This window comes from Sarcophilus harrisii, chromosome 4 (genome assembly GCF_902635505.1).
Source record: "Sarcophilus harrisii chromosome 4, mSarHar1.11, whole genome shotgun sequence".
NCBI classification, from domain to species: domain Eukaryota; kingdom Metazoa; phylum Chordata; class Mammalia; order Dasyuromorphia; family Dasyuridae; genus Sarcophilus; species Sarcophilus harrisii.
Genome location: NC_045429.1, coordinates 146,398,020 through 146,423,288, shown reverse-complemented (window position 1 = coordinate 146,423,288; position 25,269 = coordinate 146,398,020). Strand labels below are relative to the sequence as shown.

General features: G+C 34.6%; 1 protein-coding gene across 5 annotated transcripts in view; it reads left to right on the top strand.

Moving 5' to 3' along the window:
• Nucleotides 1–25,269, top strand: part of ADGB (androglobin) — a 240,026-nt gene that overhangs the window by 162,745 nt on the left and 52,012 nt on the right. For all 5 annotated transcript variants that reach the window (XM_031937655.1, XM_031937653.1, XM_031937654.1 and 2 more), the window contains exon 26: nt 24,842–25,029. In XM_031937655.1, coding sequence (XP_031793515.1) covers nt 24,842–25,029 — 188 coding nt within the window. The remainder of the gene's footprint in view (nt 1–24,841; nt 25,030–25,269) is intronic.

The following is a 25,269-nucleotide window of genomic DNA, read 5'->3' as shown; positions in this document are numbered from 1 at the left end:
GACGTCTGGAAAGTGATGCCATGCATGCAAGTGAATTGGATTTAAGTGAGGGAGGGCTATTCAAGGTTACCATATACTAAGACCACTTCAAATACCAACTTCCTAATTCCTCTTCTTATTTTTTCCCATGATTTATATTCCACTGTATCTCAGATGGTCTTACCATCTATTCAGTCATACAGAAGCAATCATACCCTTGATCTTACCATTACCCACAAGTGTTTCACATCTATTTTCATGAACTTCAAAATTTCTTTCTCTGATTATAATCTATTGTCATTGTAGCTCTTTCCTTTTTCTTTGCAACATCAAACCCTTTTCACCCATACCTCCACCTCCAATTACTTCTCCCCTCAGTTCTTTCTCAGGCCATCACCTTTGCTCTGGTATATACTTGTCCCATCCCAATTTTGACCCAAGTGGTGAATCAGTTCAACTCTACACTGTGCTTGAGAAGTCTCTTGACCCTTTATCCTATTGCCTTGCCAAAATCTCAGCCTTGGATTACACTTCCACAATCCCTTGTCCCTCTTTATTTCTACTCAGTGGGCCAAATGAGAAAAGAAAAATTAATGAGATGATAGCTATCAAGGATGGATTGATCAAGGGAGGAATTTTTTTTGAATGAGAAGACATGGACATGTTTAAAGATAGGAAGTAAGTAGCCAGTAGACAAGGAGAGATTGATGAGAAACTGGGGATGACATAGGAGACAATCTGTTGAAGAAGATGGGTTGGAATGGGATCATCATGTAGAATGCTTTATTACCCAGGAAAAGAAAAGTTATACTTTTTCATGTAAAATAATGGTGAAAAGGCAATAGCATCAGAAAGGCCTGAAGAGACTTACACGAACTGATGCTGAGTGAAATGAGCAGGACCAGGAGATCATTATATACTTCAACAACAATACTATATGATGACAAGTTCTGATGGACCTGGCCATCCTCAGCAACGAGATCAACCAAATCATTTCCAATGGAGCAGTAATGAACTGAACCAGCTATGCCCAGAGAAAGAACTCTGGGTGATGACTAAAAACCATTACATTGAATTCCCAATCCCTATATTTATGCCCACCTGCATTTTTGATTTCCTTCACAAGCTAATTGTACAATATTTCAGAGTCTTATTCTTTTTGTACAGCAAAATAACGTTTTGGTCATGTATACTTATTGTGTATCTAATTTATATTTTAATGTATTTAACATCTACTGGTCATCCTGCCATCTAGGGGTGGGGGTGGGGAGTAAGAGGTGAAAAATTGGAACAAGAGGTTTGGCAATTGTTAATGCTGTAAAGTTACCCCTGCATATAACCTGTAAATAAAAGGCTATTAAAAAAAAAGAAAGAAAGAAAAGGCAATAGCAGCAGAAGGCATCTGAGTAGTGAGATAAAGAAAATATTCATATAATTAATCAGCAGTCTTCTGAAATCATGTTTGGCAATCATTTTTCTAATTGTGCATTGGCTTCTACATCTGTATCTCTTATTTCATAGTTTCAAAGTACATTTCCTATTTTGCATTTTAGCTGATTAATTCTGGAACATTAATAACCCTAAAGTTAATGCCGAACCTAAATTTGAGGTGATAAATAACAAAACTGCATTGTTTTCACATCTTCCTTCCTTGGCAGATTTAATTTTGTTTATACAATATTGGGATGGATAAAAACTCATCTCATTGTTTATCTTTTCCACACAGGATCCTGCAATATGACGTTCCCAAGAAATTGGGTGATGAAGTAGTTTGGAGGCTTCCAAATAAATTATACCTCATATTTCATATAGCTAAATATCTGGCAAAAATTGGGCATAGAATATTTTTTTCTTTTGCTTATATTCCATAAAGTACTGTCACTTTAAGCTCTCTTCTTTTTCTTCCATAATTTTACATAACCTCGAAATTCTTTCCTTCTTTGTCTTCTTTGACACTGCATTCTCTTTTATTTTGCCTCCTTCACTGCTTCCAGTCTTCATATTTTATATATACAAACCTTTTCAGAATCTGTTCCTTTTCCTTTCTGGCACCATGTTTTTAATACACTGGTCTTCTATTGTTCCCTCTATGGACAGTATAACATTGCTATTATCCATCTTGCTTGCTGAACAAATATTCCTAAGACACATGTAATTCCTTTGTTCATGACACTCAGATTATAAACTCACCCAAACTTCCAAAATCTCAAGGCCAGATTCTTCTGCCTGGCTCTTAAGATTCTTTACAGCCTTTTTCCACTTTTGGCATATAAATTTTCTTTTGGTCTTATATATGTGTCCAAATATAGTTCCTTCACTCCTCTTAGGCTGATCTCATGAAGATGGCATTATTTCTAGCATTATGCTTCTCTTCTGCCCCAGCCCCATGTTAATATGTTCTTTTCTCTTTATTTCTTCACTTTGTCTTTTCAAATACTAGCCACAATCAATTTCCAAATTCACTGTGAAGACTTCCCTCAATTTTCTCATCCAATGATCTCTTCGAACTCTGAACTCTTATGGATTTTATAGTTCATGCCACCTAAAAGTTTATTATATGATATATATATGTGTGTGTGTGTGTGTGTGTGTTTGTGTGTGTGTCAGTATGTCATGTTATCTAAGTTTCTTTTTCCATTATTAATTGTCTGAGATTTTTTTTTCAACTTTTATAGTCTTTCTCTTTTTTGGTTATCTTATATGACAATACTTCACTTTCCTCACAATTGTATCATCTCCAACATGAATTTTCTCTCTACAGTTATGCTTATCCGGAAGATTTTTGTTCACTTTGTTCTCTTTAGTGAGATTTCTTTTTACTACCCTAAAGTATATTTTAAAATATACCCCTAAAATATATGATTAAAGTATTAGGATTGATTATGATTATTTCATTGCTCTTGAAAACAGCTCACTATAACTTACAAAACTTTTCCATTGTTTATTTTGTTTGCTTTCATCTTTCCATTTTTATCATTAAATGCCACTGCGATGATTTTCCTAAGCTGATGTCTTACAAAGTTTTTTTAAAATAATTTTTATTGATATTTTCTGTTTTTTAACATCATTATAGTTATTCACATTATATTCCTTCTCCCTCTTAAAGAGCTATTCCTCTAAAAATAGTATTTTTAAAGAGGAAAAAATCAGTTCAACTGAATGATGCGTTCAAAAGTTTAAAACATATTTACTGTGTAGTAACTGTTAATCTCCAACTTCCCACAAAAGGGTGAGTTGGATGTGTCCTATCAAATCTCTTCATTTCAGTCATATCTGATCTTTGTAATTTTTTTAGCATTCACTTTTGATTGTTTTTGTCTGTGGTTGTTCTTTCCTAGTTCCAGTGTTGCAGCTTTTGTGTATATTGTTATTTTCTCTTGGTTCTTATTGCTTCATTTTGTCTCAGTTCATGTATATCTTTGTATTCATCACTTCTTTGTATTTTTTGTAATCATCACATAAGCACAAATAACTGATTAAGAGATCATACAAAACCCAATATTTTCCTGTCAAAATATAAACTACTTCATTTTTTAAATCTGGGACCACCATGTCCAAAACCTATCAACTCTTTTAAATCGAGAAACTTCTATAAGTCTTTGGCCTATTTCATTCATTCTTACTGACCCATGGGTTGGTATATATTTTTCCTATCTTTTTCTTTTTTCTACATTTGCACTGACATCATCAATTATCTGAGTATATTTGGAATTGTTGTTGTTCAGTCTTTTCAATCATATCCAACCTTTTGAAGTCTACTGCCTTCTTATCTTTCCCACCATAAGTAAAACTAAATAGAGGGATTTTATACCAAATTATTTGGAAGCTCACTAAACATGTGTTGAAAGAAGTCTTAGAAATTATGTAATTCAGCCTACAAAAAAACCCTTTCTATATGCTAGCTATCAAGCGGGCATCAAGTTTTTATTTAAAAACTCTCTAAGAATTTCTAGGAATGTAGTGAAGTAGATAAAAAAATTCCAAGCTGTCCAGATTTCTCCCACAAACAACAAAATTACACCTCAGGGCCAACATAAACATGTGAAAAATGAATAAGAGTTGGGACAAAACAGGGGTCCTTATTCCCAGGATTTAACACCTCCAGGCTAGCTCCATGAAAATAGTAAGCAGGATCCCCTGGACTACCTGGATTCAGGAGTGGCCTCAGCCACAACCACAGGGACTTTTATCTCCTTGAAGGGTAGGGAATAGGGGATCTGAGTCTGGGAAGATCTGCTGATCAGGAACACCAAGCTCAGCTATGTTGCAGAGATGTTATACTGATCAAGAAGGAACCAGCATCCAGTGAGTGAAGTAGCAGTGGAGCTAGGACACAACTGGCTGCTGGGCCTTATAAGGAGAAAAGAGAGCTTTTAGTTTGGGGTTCCAGGTCAGAGAAGAAAGCTGAAGTGAAGCTAGAGGCACAATCCTACCACCCCAAAATCAGAGGTGCTTAAACTAATAGTTATCATAAAAAAAAAAAAAGAACAGGCAAAGAAGAACCAAACCATTGAAACTTACTTTGGGAATATGGAAGACAAGAGTTCATCTTCAGAGGAGGAAAATGAAGTAAAAAAAAAGTTCTTTTATCCCAAATAGTAATGTTAAATGGCTCTCTGCCCAAAAAGAATTTATAGAAGAATTCTAAAGAGACTTCAAAAATCAAATGAGAGAGACCAAGGAAAAACAAAAAAAAAAAAATAAGAACCATCCAAAGAAAACAAGATTATGAAAAAAAAAATTAATCAACTAGAAGAGGACTTACAGAGTTTTAAAGAAGAAAATTCTTTGAAAATTAGAATTGGGCAAGAGAAAGCCAGTGAACAAGTAAGAGACCAAGAAATAGCGAAAACACATAAAGAATGAAAAAAAATAGAAGTGAATGTGAAACTTCTTATTAAAAAAAAACCCCAACATATCTTGAAAACAGATCAAGAAAACATAAGAATAATTTGACTACCTGAAAGCTGTGACCAAAATAAAAAAACAAAAACAAAACAAAACAAACAAACCTTTACAAAATAATGCAAGAATTATTCTGGAGTGATAGAATATGTGGAGAAAGTAGAAATAAAAAATTCCACCTATTACCATCTCAAAGAAATATAACATGGAAAATACATAGAAATATTATTGCTATATTTTGAAACTTCCCTATGAAAGAGAAAATTCTGCAAGAAACAAAAAAAATTCAATTCACATATTTTGGAATGATAATTAGCATTGTACAGGTTTTATCAGCAGCTAAAATAAAAGATCCTAGGTCCTGGAATAGTATATATCATCAATCAAAATAATTAGTTCTATGGCTAAAAATATTCTATTCAATAAAACTACTTATTATATTGAAAGAAAAAATGGATGTTCATTGAATTTGCAGATTTTCAGGACTATGCCTCAACTAAATCTGAATTGGATAGAAACTTTTAATATATAAGAGCCAGCATAAAAAATTTAATTTCAGTTTTATACAGGGGCCAGATCCAAAATGGTGGAGAGAACACACATTTCATTCTGAGCTCCCTTCTATCCTAACTTACTAATTACCTAATTCACCCTCAGAAATAGTGTTTGACTAGCAGAATCCACAAATACTGAGAGTACAACAAATTATCAGCTGAAAATAACTTGGACAATCACCAGAAAAGGTTTGTCTTGATTGAATGGGAGGAGGCCAGCATAGGCAGGGAGGCAGACCACGGAGTCTAGCCCATGCTGAGCAGACTAGGGGCAGGGTACAGTCTCCATGGGTGGAGAATTTGCAGGGAGGATTCTACCACAGGCTGTCTGCTCTGCTTTGATTGCAAAGCATGAGATCAGCAGAAAAGTTATACAAATGCCAAAGGTAGATTGTACCCCAAAACCCCAGAGTTTAACAGGATCTGGCTACACCCACCTAACTCTGGGGGTGACTCAGCATGACCCCAGTGCAGCTGGCCAGCCACATGCCACAGCATGGGGCTCTGCCCAGGGCAGTGACAGTGACACTTCTGCTGCTTAGCCACTAGTCAGAGGGCAGCTACTGTTCTGCGGCTTGGCTGCTTATCCCAGGGCAGTCACACATATCCCAGGGCCACAGCAGTGTGGCCACTCTTTGCAGCCCATTTGCAGGACAGCTACTGTCCATCTGTCCCTGTTCTGTAGAGGAAGCTGAGAACCTCCTTCCCTGAAGGCAGACCCCAAGGGCTTTTTTAAAAAATGAGTAAAAAAGCCAAGCAAACTCTAACTATAGATAGCTTCTATACAGAAAAAGAGCAGATTTCCAATCCTGAGTAGACAAATAGCAGACAATCTCCAGACAAAAACCCCAAAGAGGGATATAACCTGGTCCCCATCACACAAGGCTCTCCTAGAAGAAATTAGAAAAGATCTTTAAAAAAAAAAAAGCTAGAAGAAAAAGGGGGAAAGGAAAAGAGAAGCTCTGCAAGAAAGTATGTAAAAGGCATATAATTCATTAAAAGAAAGATTTGATAAAGTGGAAAAAGAAAACAACTTCCTGAAATGTGAAATGAAAAAGCTAAAGAACTCCTAGGGAAACAGAATTTGTGAATTAAAGCTAGAAGAAAAAGGGGGAAAGGAAAAGAGAAGCTCTGCAAGAAAGTATGGAAAAGGCATATAATTCATTAAAAGAAAGATTTGATAAAGTGGAAAAAGAAAACAACTTCCTGAAATGTGAAATGAAAAAGCTAAAGAACTCCTAGGGAAACAGAATTTGTGAATTGGAAAAGATAAAAAAACTCCCAGGAAAGTAGGATTTGTGGATTGGAAAAGATAAAGAACTCTCAGGAAAGTGGGATTTGTGAATTGGGAAAAAAATAACTCATTAAAAAAAAATTAGTGAAATGGAAAAAAATTCCATAGAGCAAAACAACTCATTTAAAAACTCAATTGGACATATACAAAAAGAAGTAAAAGAAAAACCTAATGAATAAAATAACTCATTATAAATCAGACTGAACAAATAGAAATGAACGATTTGCTGAGACATCAAGAATCAGTCAAGCAAAACCAAAAAAGAAAAAGAAAAGAAAAGAAAAGAAAAATTAGGGGGAAAAAAGTTAAATATCTACTTGGAAAACAAGAGACCTGGAAAATAGATCTAGGAGAGATAGTCTGAAGATTTTTAGACTTCCTGAAAATTATGATGAAAAAAAGAGCCTAGACACTATTTTACAGGAAATCATCAAAGAGAACTGCCCAGATATAATAGAATCAGAAGATAAAATAGGCATTAAAAGAATTCATCGAACAACTATTGAAAGAGACCCCAGAAGAAAAACTCCCAGAAATATTGTGGCTAAATTTCAGAAGTATCAGACTAAGGAAAAAATTTTACAAGCAGCCAGAAAAAAAATTCAGATACCAAGGAGTCACAATAAGGTTCATTCAGGATCTAGCAGCTTCCGCATTAAAGGATTGAAGAGCCTGGAATCTGATATTCCAAAAGGCAAAAGAACTTAGAATGCAGCCAAAAATAAACTACCCAGCTAAACTGCGCATCTTCTTCCAGAGAAGAAGATGGACATTCAATGAAACAGGTGAATTCCATTTATTCCTAATGAAAAACCAGAGGTAAACAAAAAATTTGATCTCCAAATATAGGACACAAGAGAAGCATAAAAAAAAAGAACTTTTGAGAACTGTATTTCTGTTACGGCCTTACATAAAGAGCACATGTATAATTTGATTTTACTGTTATAATATTAAAAAAAGAGAAGTAGAAGTGGAAAGGGACTTGTATCAGAAAAAAGGAAGAGGGGAGATAAAAAGAGGGAAATTCCCTCAAAGAGGCAAAGGAAACATCATGTCTGAGGGAATTAAGGAGGAGGAGGAACATTGTGTGAATCTTACTCATCAGATTTGGCTCAAAGAGAAAATACTGGACATATTTGATTTACAGAGAAACTTCTTTCACCTCATTAAAAAGTGGGAGAGGAAAGGGGAAAAGGAAAAGAGTATCCTAAATAGAAGGGAATACAGAAAAAATAAGTTAGGAAAGGTATAAAAAGGGGAAAGGACTCAAAGGGGGTGGAAGGGATTCTAAAGCGTGAGAGCTGTGTGAGGTAGGTAGTGTTCATAAATTTAATACTGGGGAAGGGAGTAAGGGGGGAAAGGGGGAAAAAAGTATAATCTGGGGAAAATAAGATGGCAGTAGTAAGACTACTAATTCTGTAGTTTTAACCACAATGTGAATGGTATGAACTCTCCAATAAAGTGGAGGCAGATAGCAGACTAGACCAAAAGCCAGTCTCCTACAATATGTTGTTTTCAGGAAACACATTTAAAGCAAGGTGATACATACAGAGTAAAGGAAAGGCTGGAGCAGAAACTATTATATTTCAGGTGAAGTAAAAAATAGTAGGAGTAGCCATCCAGATCTCAAAACTTGATCTAATTAAAAGAGATAATGAAGGAAACTATATCTTGCTAAAGGATAGCTTAGACAATGAAGAAATATCAATACTAAACATATATGCACCAAGTGGTATAGCATCTAAATTCCTAAAGGAGAAGTTAAGAGAGTTACAAGAAGAAATAGACAGCAAAACTATAATAGTGGGAGATCTCAACCTTACACTCTCAGAATTAGATAAATCAAACCACAAAACAAATAAGAAAGAAGTTAAAGAGGTAAATAGAATATTAGAAAAGTTAGGTATGCTAGATCTTGGAAGAAAACTGAATGGAGACAGAAAGGAGTACACTTTCTTCTCAGCAGTTCATGAAACCTATACAAAAATTGACCTTGTATTAGGACATAAAGACCTCAAAATTAAATGCAGAAAGGCAAAAACAATAAATGCATTCTTTTCAGATCACGATCCAATAAAAACTACATTCAACAAAAAGCTAGGGGTAAATAGACCAAAAAGTAATTGGAACCTAAATAATCTCATCCTAAAGTATGAATGGGTGAAACAGCAAATCATAGACACAATTAATAATTTCACCCAAGAGAATGACAACAATGAGACAACATACCAAAATTAGTGGGATGCAGCCAAAGCAGTAATAAGGGGAAATTTTATATCTCGAGAGGCTTACTTGAATAAAATAGAGAAAGAGAAGATCAATGAATTGTGCTTGCCACTCAAAAAGCTAGAACTTGAAATTTTAAAATAAAAAGAGAAGTTAATGAAATTGAAAGTTAAAAAAAAAAACTTGAATTAATAAATAAATGTAAGAGTTGGTTTTATGAAAAAAAACAACAAAATAGATAAACCTTTGGTAAATTTGATTAGAAAAAGCAAAGAGGAAAATCAAATTGTTAGTTTTAAAAATGAAAAGGGAGAACTCTCCACCAATGAAGAAAAATTAGAGCAAGAATTAGAAGTTACTTTGCCCAACTTTAAGACAATAAATTTGATAACCTAAGTGAATAGATGACTACCTTCAGAAATACAGACTACCCAGATTAACAGAGGAGGAAATAACTGCTTAAATAGTCCCATTTCAGAAAAAGAAATAGAACAAGCTATTAATCAACTCCCTAAGAAAAAATCCCCAGGACCAGATGGATTTACATGTGAATTTTACCAAACACTGAAAGAACAATTAACTCCAATGTTATATAAACTATTTGAAAAAATAGGGAAGGAAGGATTCCTACCAAATTCCTTTTATGACACAGACATGGTACTGATATCTAAACTAGGTAGGTTAAAAACAGAGAAAGAAAATTTTAGACCAATCTCCCTAATGAATATTGATGCAAAATCTTAAGTGAAATATTAGCAAAAAAGATTACAGAAAATCATGCCCAGGATAATATACCACAACCAAGTAGAATTTATACCAGGAATGCAGGGCTGGTTCAATATTAGGAAAACTATTAGCATAATTGACTATATCAATAACCAAATTAACAAAAACCATATGATCATTTCAATAGATGCAGAAAAAGCATTTGATAAAATCCAACATCCATTCCTATTAAAAATACTAGAGAGTATAGGAATGAATTGGCCTTTCCTTTAAATAGTCAGTAGCATCTATTTAAAATTGTAAGTAAGCATTATATGTAATGGGGATAAACTGGAACCATTCCTAATAAAATCAGGAGTGAAACAAGATTGCCTACTATCACCATTACTATTCAATATTGTATTAGAACTGCTACCCTTGGCAATAAGAGAAGAAAAAGAGATTAAAGAATTAAAGTAGGTAATGAGAAAACCAAATTATCACTCTTTGCAGATGATATGGTGATATACTTAGAGAACCCCAGAGATTCTCATAAAAAGCTGTTAAAAATAATCCACAACTTCAGCGAAGTTGCAGGATACAAAATAAACCCACATAAATCATCAGCATCATTCTTATATATCACTAACAAAATCCAACAAAGATACAAAGAGAAATTCCATTTAGAGTAACTGCCAATAGTATAAAATATTTGGGAATCTATCTGCTAAGGGAAAGTCAGGAACTATATGAGCAAAACTACAAAACACGTTCCACAAAAATAAAGTGAGATTTAACCAATTGGAGAAATATTAAGTGCTACTGAATAGGTCGAGCGAATATAATACAGATGACAATATTCTACCTAAACTAATCTATTTATTTAGTGCTATACCAATCAAACTCCCAAAAAACTATTTTACTGACCTAGAAAAAATAACTACAAAATTCATCTGGAAGAACAAAAGGTCAAGACTTTCAAGGGAACTAATGAAAAAAAAATTCAAATGAAGGTGGCCTAGCTGTACCTGATCTAAAACTATATTATAAAGCAGCAGTCACCAAAATCATTTGGTATTGGCTAAGAAATAGACTAGTTGATCAATGGAATAGGTTAGGTTCACAGGACAAAATAGTCGATAACTTTAATATAGTGTTTGAGAAACCCAAAGACCCCAGCTTTTGGGATAAGAATTCACTGTTTGACAAAATCTGCTGGGAAAATTAGAAATTAGTATGGCAGAAATTAGGCATTAACCCACACTTAACACCATACACCAAGATAAAGTCAAAATGGGTTCATGATCTGGGCATTATATTATATATAAATGAATCAGAAGAACAAAGGATAGTTTCCCTCTCAGACTTATGAAGGAGGTAGGAGTTTTTGACCAAAGAAGAACTTGAGATCATTATTGATTACAACGTAGAAAATTTTGATTATATCAAATAAAAATTTTTGTACAAACAAAACTAGTGCAGACAAGATTAGAAGGAAGCAATAAACTGGGAAAACACTTTTACATCAAAGATTCTGATAAATGCCTCATTTCCAAAATATATAGAAAATAGAATCTACTTTATAAGAAATCAAGCTATTCTCCAATTGATAAATGGTCAAAGGATATGAAAAGACAATTCTTAGATGAAGAAATAGAAACTATTTCTAGGCATATAAAAAGATGCTCTAAATCATTATTAATCAGAGAAATGCAAATTAAGACATCTCTGAGATACCACTACATACCTGTCAGATTGGCTAGGATGACAGGAAAAGATAATGGTGAATGTTGGAGGGGATGGGGGAAAACTGGGACACTGACGCATTTTTGGTGGAATTGTCAACAAATACAACCATTCTGGAGAGCAATTTGGAACTATGCTCAGAAAGTTATCAAACTGTGCATACCCTTTGATCCAGCATGTTACTACTGGGCTTATATCCCAAAGAGATCTTAAAGAAGGGAAAGGGACCCACATGTGCAAAAATGTTTATGGTAGCTTTTTTTGTAGTGGCCACAAACTGGAAATTGAATGGATGTCCATCAATTGAAGAATGGCTGAATAGGTTGTAGTGTATGAATATTATGGAATATTATTATTCTGTAAGAAATGACCATCAGGATAAATACAAAGAGTCTTGGAGAGACTTACATGAACTGATGCTGAGTGAAATGAGCAGGACAAGGAGATCATTATATACTTCAATAACAATACTATATGAGGATCAATTCTGATGGACATGGCTCTTCAACAATGAGATGAACCAAATCAGTTCTATTTGTTCAATAATGAAGAGAATCAGCTACATCTAGTGAAAGAACTATGGGAATTGAGTGTGAACCACTACATAGCATTTCCACTCCCTATGTTTTTGCCCGCTTGCATTTTTCATTTCCTTCACAGGCTAATTGTACACTATTTCAAAGTCTGACTCTTTTTATACAGCAAAATAACTGTTTGGACATGTATACTTATATTGTATTTAACTTATACTTTAATATATTTAACACGTATTGGTCACCCTGCCATCTGGGGGAAAGGGTGGGGGAAGGAGGAGAAAAGTTGGAACAAAAGGATTTGCAACTGTCAATGCTGAAAAATTACCCATGCATATATCTTGTAAATAAAAAACTATAATAAAAAAAAGAGCTCATAGCATATGAGCCCTTTGATCTCAGAGGCGAGATGAATGAGGCAGGAGACTCATAGAGTGTGAAAAGAGCTCCAGTTTATTATGCCTTAAACCTTGTTGATATACATTTTTGCAAGCATAATCAGTGGGAAAGGTAGGCAATCCTCCTTCACCATTCAGAGAAGCAGCTCATGGGCTTTGCATATGTATAGTATCTGCTAATGGGAGGAGAGCCAATCCAGCAATCTGGCAAGTCACTCATAGGAGAGAGACCCTGTTCAGGCATCTTTGTTTACATAGCCACTGGTTATGACCCCTGGCTTACACTCGATCTCATAATCACAAATCAATACTCCTTGCTCAATAAGGGCATTTCTGCAATGTGGCAGAAAACTTATTGTGCAGCAAAGGTTGAAGTGGTCTTGGTACTCCCTCTTAGCAAAGTCCCATACCCTAGCAATTCCCCTTTTTATTTTTTTAGATAAAAAGTCCTTTCTTGAGCTGTAACCTCTGAAATAATGGTGGAGAAAGATCTTTTAAAGATTACAGGGAAACAATAAAGCAGTAACAACATAACAACATACACGTCAATCCATGATTATAATTTTAACCTCAATGAAAGAGGTGTTATCAAACTAATGTTTGATTTTTTTCTACAGTTTTATCTGGATTCACATTATAATTGAGCCTGGAATTTCAATAACTCTACTTCTGCTCCTATTTCCAATGATACTTCTCTTTTTTGTTATGGAATTAAGGTCTGTTTCTCACTTTTAACAGAAAGCATTGATACATGGACTCTAGTAATCACAAATACAGTCTGATTTTCAATTTCAGTATACAATTCCAACAAGTAACATTGTAAAAATGTAATGTTTCTTTGGTAACAGTTAGAATCTCCCCACATAAATGCATATTTTCCTCCCAGACAGGCTTTAGTATAAAATTGGTATCCAATTCTCATGCCATTTGCCCAAAAACCAGGGCCCAAGATGTTTTTCCATGTGCCAAACTGCTAGCCCAATTCTTGAGTGACAAGAATGTACCCCATGGAGGCTTGTAAGAGCCATCCTGATGATATATTATTAGACATACTGCTGTAACCCTCCCCACAGATAAGGGTGTCACTATGACAGGGCATCTCCTGCATGTCCAGCATGTGTCACATGATACCCCACCCACCATGAGACAATTCTAGGCCATGATGGGTCCAGCCCACCTTCTGGCCTCTGTTACCAGTTCTGATTGTGTGTAACACAAACCCAGATATATACATATATATATATATAGCATCTTGGGGGCACATCTCCTTTTGGACAGTCATCTCTTCCTCCTTTTCCTCTTCAATTCTATGGACAACTTTGAGATGTCTGGTGGGGATCCACTGCTGAAGGTTTTCTCCTGTGGAGATGCAAGTGTATCCTGGCCCCATATTAGAACCCTATAGAGTCTCCCCCATTCTTCAGTTCCCTTTTTCATTACCATGGTCTCGTTCTTAGGGGACCTTCTTAATGAAGATGAGGTATTGTCTTTAGTGATTCTCTATGTTCACTAGAGAGTATTTCATAAATGGAATTAAATCATTTGAATTGTGTACACTGCTTTATATCTTTCTGAGTTTACTCTACCTCCATCTCAGTGTTTTTGTTTTTTGATAACTCTCTTGAGGGTCTGATTAGCTCCTTCTACAATGGCCTATTCTGTAGGGTTGTAAGGAATCCCAAAAATGTGATGCATAGAGACTTCCTATAAGAACTGTTTTAATATTTTTGAGGTATGTGAGGGTAAAACTTAAATGTTTTAATTTTCTTTCTGTCATTTGTAACATCTCCAAATCCTCAGGCTGTGAACAACCAGCCAAAATATCATCCATGTATTGGAGGATGACTGCATCAGGGTAATGTTTCCTTGTCTTGCTAATAGTTTTATCAACATGCCATTGACTAGGGCTGTTTTTCATATCTTGTGGCAATACCTTTCACTGAATCTCCTCACAGGTCCTTGAAAATTATATGTTGGTACTGAGAAAGCAAATTATCCCTGTCCTCAAGTGAAGAGGGTAAGAGTAAAAGCAATCCTTAATGTCTGTTATCCATAAGGGTGCATTCCCTGGGGATCATGTTTGGGGATGACAAACCTTCCTATAAAGAACCCATGTCTTTCAAAACTGAGTTTACTTGTCTCAAAATCTGTTAATATTCTCCATTTATCAGATTTTTTCTTTATAATAAATACAGGGGAGTTCCATGGGCTGTTTGTTTTCTCAATGTGTCCTAATTCTATTTCTTCTTGTACTAATTAATGTAGAGCAGCTGTTTTCTGTTTGGACAGAGGCTATTGCTCCACCCATACCAGTATGTTGGTAGTCCAAGTCATTTTTGGAGTGGTGGAAGCAGCAATGACCCCACCCCCCTAAAATCTGTGGTGATTTTTATCCCTAATCAATGTAATATATCTCTACCCCATAAGTTAATATGTAAGTCATCTATTACTAAAGGAAAAATGGTTCCTGTCTTTCCATCTTTTTAACAATTTACCAGTTCAGCGGACATCAAAGCCTCCTTATTGCCTCCTACCTCTGCCACTCTATTGTCAGCTGAAGTCATAGGCTACCAAAGGCTACTTGAGAAGTAGCCACCACAGTCCTGTCAGCTCCAGTGTCAATTAATCCTTCAAACTGTTGGTTATTCAAAGTAAGGGTCAGTATTGGACAAGTGAGTATGATAGCCTTTATGAAATATCTTTGTACAATGGCCTTTGAATTTGGATCCATCTGTGCGGTTAATTCACAATTATTATCTTCTGTTTTAACTGTAAGTTCAGATGGAATGATTATTCCTTGAGCTATACGTTGTGCCTTGTTAAGATGTGTTTCAATATTGTCAGTGTTAATCATAGTTACAGACACAGCCACTTCCTCATATATTTGTATAACTGGGATAGCTAATGAATACCAGGGTAGTAGAGGATTTATAACAAGGATTTTTAATTGTTTTCCTCTTTGATACTGTTGAATGGGTACTTCACAAATAGCTTGAGGGGGTAGGCAGTAATAATCATTGCTCTGCAACAATTTGCATTACAGTTCTTCTGTTATAAAGCCTTTAATATCCTATCTACACCTCCTACATTTCCCATGACCTTAGCTATAGCATCCTGTAATGAAGCAATAAAACCAGTGAAGGACTCCCCAGTTTTTTGTGTTATTTAGATAAAGCTTTTCTTTTCACCCTTTTCTATAGGAAATCTATTCCATGCAGTTCTGGCACATTGGGATATTCAGAGATATGTCTCTTCAGTAAAATGAATTTGATCTCCAGTGTCTTCATGAGCCCCAATGCCACTAAGTTGCTCAAAATATAACTTCATGCTTGCTCCTGGAGCAACCTGAGTGGCAATCAGCCGAGTCTGTTCTAAAAATTCCGTCATCCTGAACACTACCTGGCCTAGAGTCAACACTGCCTGTCAACTGCTTTCCAGTCATTGGGGCACAAAATTGCCTGTGGCATTGTTTCAAGTTGTAACATAACAAAAGGTGCTATGGGCCCATACTTATGAACTGAGTCCTTCAGCTGGGTTAGAACTTTAAAGGGAAGTGGTTCATGCCTGTGTCTTCTCTGCTCTAGGTTAAAAGGGTTATCCTCCTTATAACAGGATATGTTGCTTTCCACCCTTCCGTGTCTTTTCCTTGATCTCTAGCCAGCCACAAAACTTTTTGAAATGAAGATTAAGAATATAACTGATTACCTTTTGATTTTTGTTCACTAAGTGTCACTGTGGTCTTTGTTTTATATTTTTGATCCTGCTTTTCCTCAGTTCTTATTTCATTTTTTCCCTTAGGAGAGCCTTTGAAAGGCTGTAGGTCCAGATAGACACAAAAATAGGATAGGGCTGAAAGTGGTGGAGGAGGAGGAGGAGGCCATTCAAAATCATCCTGCTCAGGCTCAGGAGAGGGACATCTACTGCTAAAAATAGGCCAGTCTGTGCTCCAACTACAAATTTCCAGACCTCCTTTTCTGGTTCTGATTTCAGACTTTGTTTAATGAGATAATATATTGTAAAATGGCTTTTTATTTCTCCTGGGCATTGCTTATCATAAGTGGTGAGCTGTATACCAAAAACAATCCATCTATCACAATTATAACAGCCCTTCACAGGTAACCATGGAGAAACTTTGTAAGCAATATCCAGGAATTTCCTGATGTCTCCTAATTGAACTGTGCACCCCTGCTCTTTTATACATTTATATATAGTCCTGATATATGCTTCTTTGTATGAAGGGAGTAGGGTGCCCTGTTTTTCTTCCCCCTTAGGTTAGTTAACCATCTCCACCACACTCTGTCAGGTCCAGAAACAGCACAGTTTGGCGGGCTTTCCCTCCAGAGTCCTTGTAGAGGTTGTCTTGACTACATAGCAGTGCTTGACCATGAAGTGGTCGCTCTGGCACCCTTCAAGTTTCTGGTCCTGTTCCCAGGAACCAGTTGTAGCCATCTTTTAAGAACTCATGGCATATGAGCCCTTTGATCTCAGAGGCAAGATGAATGAGGCAGGAGATTCATAGAGTGTGAAAAGAGGTCCAGGTTATAATGCCATACAGCTTTGTTGATATACATTTTTGCAAGCCTGATCACTGCAGGAACAGTAGACAATACCCAATCACCTTCAGAGAAGCAGCTCAAGAGCTTTGCATATGCATGGTATCTGACAATGGGAGGAGAGCCAATCCAGCAATCTAACAACTCACTCACAGGCAAGAGGCCCTATTCAGGCATCACTGTTTACATAGCCACTGGCTGTGACCTTCAGCTTAAACTTGCTCCCACAATCACAAATCAATCCTCCTTGCTCAACCAGGGCATTTCTGCAATGTGACAGAAAACTTATTGTACATCAAAGGTTGAGGTGACCTTGGTACTCCCTCTCAGCAGGGGGAAAAAAAGATAAGGGATGGATCCATGGATGGGGGAAGGTTAAATAATAGCAAGGCTAGTTAAGAATTAAAGTAAAACAGTTAGCAGGAATACGAAATAAGAGATATATACAAACTTTTAAACAAGGATCAGTAATACAATTCATTAGGAAAAAATAAGTAGGACTAGTAATCAAAGTAAAACTTAAAGATTCAATGGAGAGAGAATTTTACATGACAACCATATTAATATTATTTTAGATGCATATCTACATATGTGTAAATGCATATGTATATTTGTGTGTAATATGTATATATATATATAGATATCTATATCTATATCTATATCTATATCTATATCTATATCTATATGTTGTGGGTGTGGGTATGAATATATATATATATATATATATATATATATATACACATACACACACATGAATATACCTGTGCTTAACTATAGCCAGCTTGGGGGAAGTAGGGAGAATATAAGGAGAAAAACATGAAGTAAACAGTGCACCTAAGAGAATAAAAGAATAATCTATAAGGGAGCTGTTGTTAGTCCTTTGTTCTTTAAAAGAACTATGACATCTGGGAAGTGATACTATGACATGTAAATGAATTGGATTTAAGTGAAGGAGGGCTGGACAAGGGCACCTGCCTCACTTTCTCTTCCAAAGCCATCTAGGTCCAAAGGCCAGATATAGATCAGGATGACTGGAGATGGTCCTAGATGAAATGGAACTGAGGTTGCTCTTATTCAGTAATTAATAGCAATTGAGACAAAGAAACTCCTCTTTCATCTAATCTCTCTTTCCCCCTAAGAAAACCCAACAAACCTGTGAAGACTGGATATTTTAAAATCAGCTGGAGTCAGGAATTCAGGTTAGGGGAAAATCGTCAGTCTTTATTCTCAGTGAAGAAAGATCGGAGGTGGAAGAGAATGGGCAATAGCAATGTGTGTAGCTGAGTCAAGAAGCTAGCTAGACCAGAAGCCACATGACCAGCAGCTGCTAGCATGGAACCCAGGCCCAATCTCTCCCAGCTTCTCTTCCTGTCTCTCTCTCTGCCTCCACCCACCAAAATCGTCATTTCCTCTACAACACATCAGGACTTGCACGGAGAGTGGGCAGGGACTATTCTTTATCCAATCATGTATATTAATAGAGTATAGCCCAATGACTATTTAGCCTCACGTACTTGGGACCTCAGTGCATCAACTCAAACCTCAGCCCATTACACAAACCAACCCTAAATCCATAAATATATAAATAAATATGGGTGACGAAGATCCTCAGGGTTTCTGGCCAAAGCAAAAATGATTGCTTTTACATTCAATCTGACTCAGTCCCTATTTGGTTATTGTTTGGGTCCTGATAACAAAGGAGCAAAGGAAAAAGGGACAGTTAAGCATATATAATCTATTATTATATGTGTTTTCTTTAAATGGAAATCTTTTGCTACATATTTTGAATCTTCCCTGTGGTTCTGCTGGGCATATGACAATGTTTTGAGGTTTTTTTTTTTTTTTTCATTTTTCCTTTTCTTTTTCTGTTTTTCTTTCTCATTTTGTATCTAGTTTTAAATTTAAAAAAGAAAAGAAAGACTTTCTAGTAAGGTAAATACATGTCCTTGAATAGTCCTAATTAAACTAGAGATAACTCTAATTTTTAGAAAATATATCTGTACAGCAAATTTAAATCTATTTCTCTTTAAGTCAACCATCACTCCTAGCTCTGATTCTGATACCATGAAAAACAATGTCATTTCTCTTCCATGTGATAGAACTTTAATTATTTGTAGATAGCTAGCATGATTCCCAAAGTTTTCTTTTTGCTGCTCCATAGACCCTAATTTCATTCAAGTTGTCATCAATCTAAAGACCCTAAGTTGCCATTCTCTGGACTTTTTCCAATTATAAATGCCCTTTTGCCTCAATTGTGGTGTACAGAAATGAACACAAGATTCCAACTGACCCAATAAGTTCAGAGTTCATTGTCTCCATAAAACTAGATACTATGTCTGTCTATATACGCTCTAAGATTACTTTAGTAGTTTTGGATAACATGCAGTTCACTAAAAAACTCTGAAATCTTTTTTCCCCAACTGTTCTCTCGCCCACTTTATGTTTCTAAAATTTACTTTTTGAACCTGAAAATAAAGCTTCATATATATTTTATTAAATTTTATTTTGTTATTTTTTTGGCCACAATATATGCTATGAACATCTTTTTGTTTCCAACTCTATCGTCAAATGTGGGAATAATCCCTCTTAATTCTCAATTACTGCAAATTTTACAACTATGTCATCTGTACTTTTTTTTAAGTCATTGATCTGAGATATTAATCACCATAATAGTAGTTGTTGTCATCATCATCATCATTCTCATCACCACTAATATTAAGGGAATAGTAACCATTTGGGGGTATCTTGGTGGTATAGTGGAAATATGCTGGAACTGGAATCAGGAAGCCCTGAGTTCAAATCCAGCCTCAAATATTTACTTGGAGTATGATTCTGGGCAAATCATTTAACCTCTGTTTCAGCTTCTTCATCTGTAAAATGAGAATAATCATAACACCTGTCTTCCAAGGTTTTTGTGAGGAACAAATAAGGTCATAATTGTAAAATGTTTAGCATAGTACATAGCACATAGTAAAGTGTTATAATGTTGAACTATACCCAAAGTACTATAAAACGGTGCATAAACTTTCATTCCTGCAATGTCATTTACTGGATTTCTATCCCAAAGAGATCATAAAAGAGGGAAAAGGACCCACACATGCAAAACTGTTTGTGGTAATTCATGTTGTAGTGGCAAAGAATTGGAAATTGGGTGGAGGTCTTATCAGTTGGGGAATAGCTAAATAAGATGTGATATATGAGTACAATGAAGTATTCATGTTCTGGAAGAAATGATGAACAGACTGACTTTAGAAAAGTCTTGTATGAACTGATTCTGAATGAAGTGAGCAGAACCAAGAGAACATTGTACACAGTAACAGCAAGATTATGTGATAATCAATTATGATTACTTTCACTCTTCTCAACAACACAATGATCCAAGACAATTCGAATATACTTAAGATGGAAAATGTTGTTCATATCCAGAGAGAGAACTGTGGAGACTGAATGCATATCAAAGCATACTATCTTCAACTTTTTTCCCATTTGTTTGCTTTTTTTTTCTTGTGTTTTTTTCCTTTTGTTCTAATTTCTCTTTCACATCATGACAAATATTGAAAGATGTTTAAAATTTAAAAATTTAAAAATGTTGAAAATTAAAATAATAAAATCATATAACCTATATCAAACTGCTTGTTCTCTTAGGGAGGAGAAAGATAAGGGAAAGGGGGAAAATTTGGAATTCAAAACCTTACAAAAATGAATGTTGAAAACTATGTCTACATATATTTGGAAAATAAAATACTATTTAGGAAAAATGTAAGTTCTACATAAATGTTAGCTATTATTACTTTATCCTCACAATAACTCTGCAGGCTAGATGCTCTACATATGAGGACATTGAGACATGAAAAGGTTAAATGACTTGCCTAGAAACACACACCAAACAAATATTTCAGACAGGATTTGAAAACAATTCTTACTGATTACAGATCCAGCATTTTATTCATTGCCAGAAACATATTTTTGGACTGAATGGAGACATCCTTCCAAGTTCAGCTTATTAGTATCTTCTCTCTGAGTCTGGCCTTTCAAATAATTATCACTTTAAGTATATAATCACCTAGCCCATCCCTCCATTTTATTTTAAAAATTAGTATGACACTTTTTCAAATGCAGCTATATCCTGATAAGTATAAATAATAAATCACCTGAATGGTTGCATGTATTTGGATTCATATTATTTGAGTTATATAATTATGTAAAATATGGTCATTGTTTTCAGCTCAATAGAAATATGAAGTTCAAATTTGAATAATGTGACTGCCTTTGATACTTTATTATTCATTCTAATTGGAACCTTGCTGTACTTAGTGCAGATTTAGATAACTATGTGTATATTATATTCTCCCTGATATTCCAGGCTTGTAACCCTCCAAAGAAAAGAAATTATTAGTTGTTTGACATGTGACATAACCTTCCTAGAACTGAGAAGTTGATTATTATTCCCAAAGCTATCAAGTCAACAAGACCGAAATTCTAAACCCTAAGCTTAGAATGCTCTAATGTTGGAGAGGCAAGATAAGGACAACAAAAAAGTATTGGGTTTTTTATTTTTTTTAATCCTTGGAGAAAAGAGTAGAATCAAAAAAGGATAGAACTAGGAACTGGAAAGAAATCAGCAATCACTGCAAATCAGAGCGTAATTTTTTGTTTTGTTGATTTCTAGGCCTAAGAAGTATTAATAATGTAGATCAAACTTAAAAGAGTATGCATATACATATTTCCCCCTACACTTTATCAGGATAACCTTCATAAAAGGTTAGGTTGGGGGGCGGATTCTCTCATATTTCATTTGAGTCATGCTTGATTTTTCTAACTATGTTACATTCACTTGATTGTTTTTTTTGGGGGGGGGTGTTGTTATTTTTTCCACTTAGATTGTTGTAATTACTGTGCTTATTGTTTTTCTGGGCCCTGCTTACTTCACTTTATATCAGTTCAAGTAGATCTTTTCATGTTTCTTTGCAGTCATCACATTTATGATTCCTGTTGTTTTTTAGTTGTTTCAGTAAAGTCTGACTCTTTGTGACCCCCTTTGGGGCTTTCTTGGCAAAGATAGTGGAGTGGTTTGCCACTTCCTTCTCCAGTTTGTTGTACAAATGAGGAAATCGGGCAAAAAAGTGAAGTGACTTGTCCAGGGTCACACAACTAGTAAGTGTTTGAAGCTGTGTTTGAATTCAAATAACATTTGAACTCATCATTTCTTACAGCACAGTAATATGCCATTATATAGAGAGATGTGCAAAACAAAATTTGACATTATTTACGTGTAAAAGAAAAAATAAAGAAAAGAAAATATTCTTCATTCTATACTATTCAATATATACCAGATATTCTGAGACCATCAGTTTTGGTAAATCTAACATCTATCTATAGGCAATTGATATTTGTCCAATTTTTTTACATTATTTACAGTGTTTATGTGAATATGAATTGTGTTCATAAAATTCTCCTGTATAGCTTGGCAGGTAAATTCCCAAGTATTTATACTGTCTATATTTATTTTAAAAGGAATTTTTCTTTCAAACTCTTTCTGCTAGATTTTATTAAATAGAAATACTGATTATTTTCATGGATTTATTTAACACTTCAAATTTTACTAAAGTTGTTAATCTTTTTATTAGTCTTTTTAGGTGACTATCTATTGTTCTAAATATCTATTGTCTATTGTCTAAATATCTATTGTATCTATTGTCTAAATAAACCATCATATCACTTGCAAAAAGTGATAGTTATACCCCTCTTTGCCTATGTTTATTTCTTCAATTTCTTTTTCTTGTCTTTTTTGCTATAGCTAACATTTTAAGTAAAATATAGAATAATAGTGGTATCAATATGTTTGCTTTCACCCAGATTTCATTGGGAAGGCTTCTGGCTTATCATCATTACAGATATTGCTTGCTCTTGGTTTTAGATATTTAAGATAATAAGGAAAGTTTAATTTATTTCTATAATTTTTAGAGTAATGAATAGGAATGTGTTGTATTTTGTTTAAAGTTTTTTTCTATATTTATTGAAATAACCATATGGTTATGTTGCTTTTGTTGTTGATATGGTCAATTTTGCTTAAAGTTTTTCTTAGTATTGAACCAGCCGTATATTCCTGATCTAAATCCATTCAAATCGTAGTGTATGTGATCTTTGCAATCTATTTCTGTAATCTCATTTCTAGTATTTTATTCTATTATAAATACATTGATAGGTATCTCAGTGGCATAGTGAATAGAGCATGAGAGTTGGACTCAGGAATTCCTCTTCCTGAATTAAAATCTGTTTTCAGATAGATTAGTACCTGTGTGATTATGGGTATTTGTGTTTGTGTCAATTTCCTTACCTGTAAAATGAACTGAAAAAGGAAATAACAAATCACATCAGTATCTTTACCAAGAAAAATACAAATGGAGTAATGAAGCTTTGGACCTGACTGAAATAACTCAAGAGCAACAATAACAAAATATATTGATAAATTTAGAGATTTTCTTCTTATCAGTCTTCCTTAAGATTGAAGTCCAATTATGGAATATCTGATTCAACCTCAAACTCTCTTTATTTATTTAATCATTTTATCTAATCTTGCTGTTTCTACCTCCATAATATCTCTCATGTCCAATCTCTTCTTTCTAATCACACAATCAACAACTTAATGTTCTCAGCATCTTGTACCTTAGTAGGCATTAAACTGTTGTATCAATTGCACAATTTGTTTCTCTCTGTCTTGTCTCACCATTTTAATTCAACCTTCACACACCTAATAAAGTATTTTTCTTTAAACCTTTGTAGATCCAGCCATGTTATTCTGCTGCTCATAAATACCAAGTGTTTCCTATTGTCTCCAGCATAAATAATTAGCTCCTCTGTTTGACTTTTAAAACTTCATAATGTAGCCTAACTTAACTTTCTAATTTCATTATATTTTACTCCCTTTCCTGTGAAAATTGACCATCTATTCTTTGCTTTGACAACTATTCCATTTCCCATATTTTTCAATTGTAGATTCTCATATGTGGAACTCACTTCCTCCTGATTCCTACTTTATATAATTCCTCATTTATTCATGAGCCAGCTCATGATCCCCGCCAAATATTAGGGCCCTCTCTCCCTAGCTACCTTTAACTTTATTGTTTTTATATTTCTGCATATATATACTTTAATATGTATGTCCTTTCTCCCTTCATAGAGTATTAAAATCCTTGAAAGCAGGTAGTTTTACTTTTTATATTTATATCCCAATGCTTAGCACAGGGTCTTGCATCTAAAGAGTCTACTTAATAAATAAGCATTTGTTGAAGGATTATTTTGCCTTGTAGTCTTCTTTATTGAGGTAAGTTAATCACAAACAGGTCAAAGTTTCTCATTTTGAATTTGAAATACAAAATCATAAATTGATTTGTTATAGATTTTAATACTGGAATGGAAAATTAAAAACCATTTAGCACCATGCCATCATTTAACAATTGAAGCAACTGAGACACAGAACATTAAAATAATGTCCAAGATTTCATCCTGGGACCTCTGACTCTAAATACAGATATAATCTTGTAGATAGTTTTTTTTTTTCCTAGTTAAATTTTTAATAGTTAATTTTGAAGCAGAAATTCAGATGTAACTAGGATAGATCCATAGAGGTTTGATCATGGCAACAATTTGAAAAGGCATTTCTTCCCTATCATGTTGTTTATCATTTAGGTATTTATGTATATCAGGTCCCCAGCAGGAATTGATGTCTGAAGGGCAAGTAGGGACAGGATCCATTGATAACATACTGCTTCTTCAGACCAGGAGAAGCCATAGATACTTCCAAATACATTGAAGTTTGAATCCAATAAGGCTATTATCTCCACTATGTCAGGAACAATATTTTTTCTTTTGAGCAAGTGAAAACGTTGCTTTTTTCCTTTGTAATGACTGTGATTTTAAAATGCACTTTTTTTTCATTTTTTTTTAGAAAGGATACTCATTTGTGGCAGAAGCCTATACGAATGATTTTTATGTTACATCTGGAAAATGGAGACTTCGTATCATTGGTTCTTTTACTCCACTTCCATATCTTAATCGAGAGACTGTATGCAGTTTATTTTCCATGAGGGAGATTAAAGACTATTATATTCCAAATGACAAGCAAATTATGTTCAGGTATATATCTATATCTATATCTATATCTACATATAGGTATATATTTCAAGAGGTAAACTATTTTGATATTTTAAATTTATTTTTTTATAAAACCATTGTAAGGTTTTTGTGAGGATCAAATGGCACAATATTTGTCAAATATTTAGCACGGTATTTGGCCCATTGTAATTAATTCTTGTTTCCTTCCAATAAGCTATCAGTAGCTAAAGCAGGCAATATGCCTACATAATCTGACTTTAT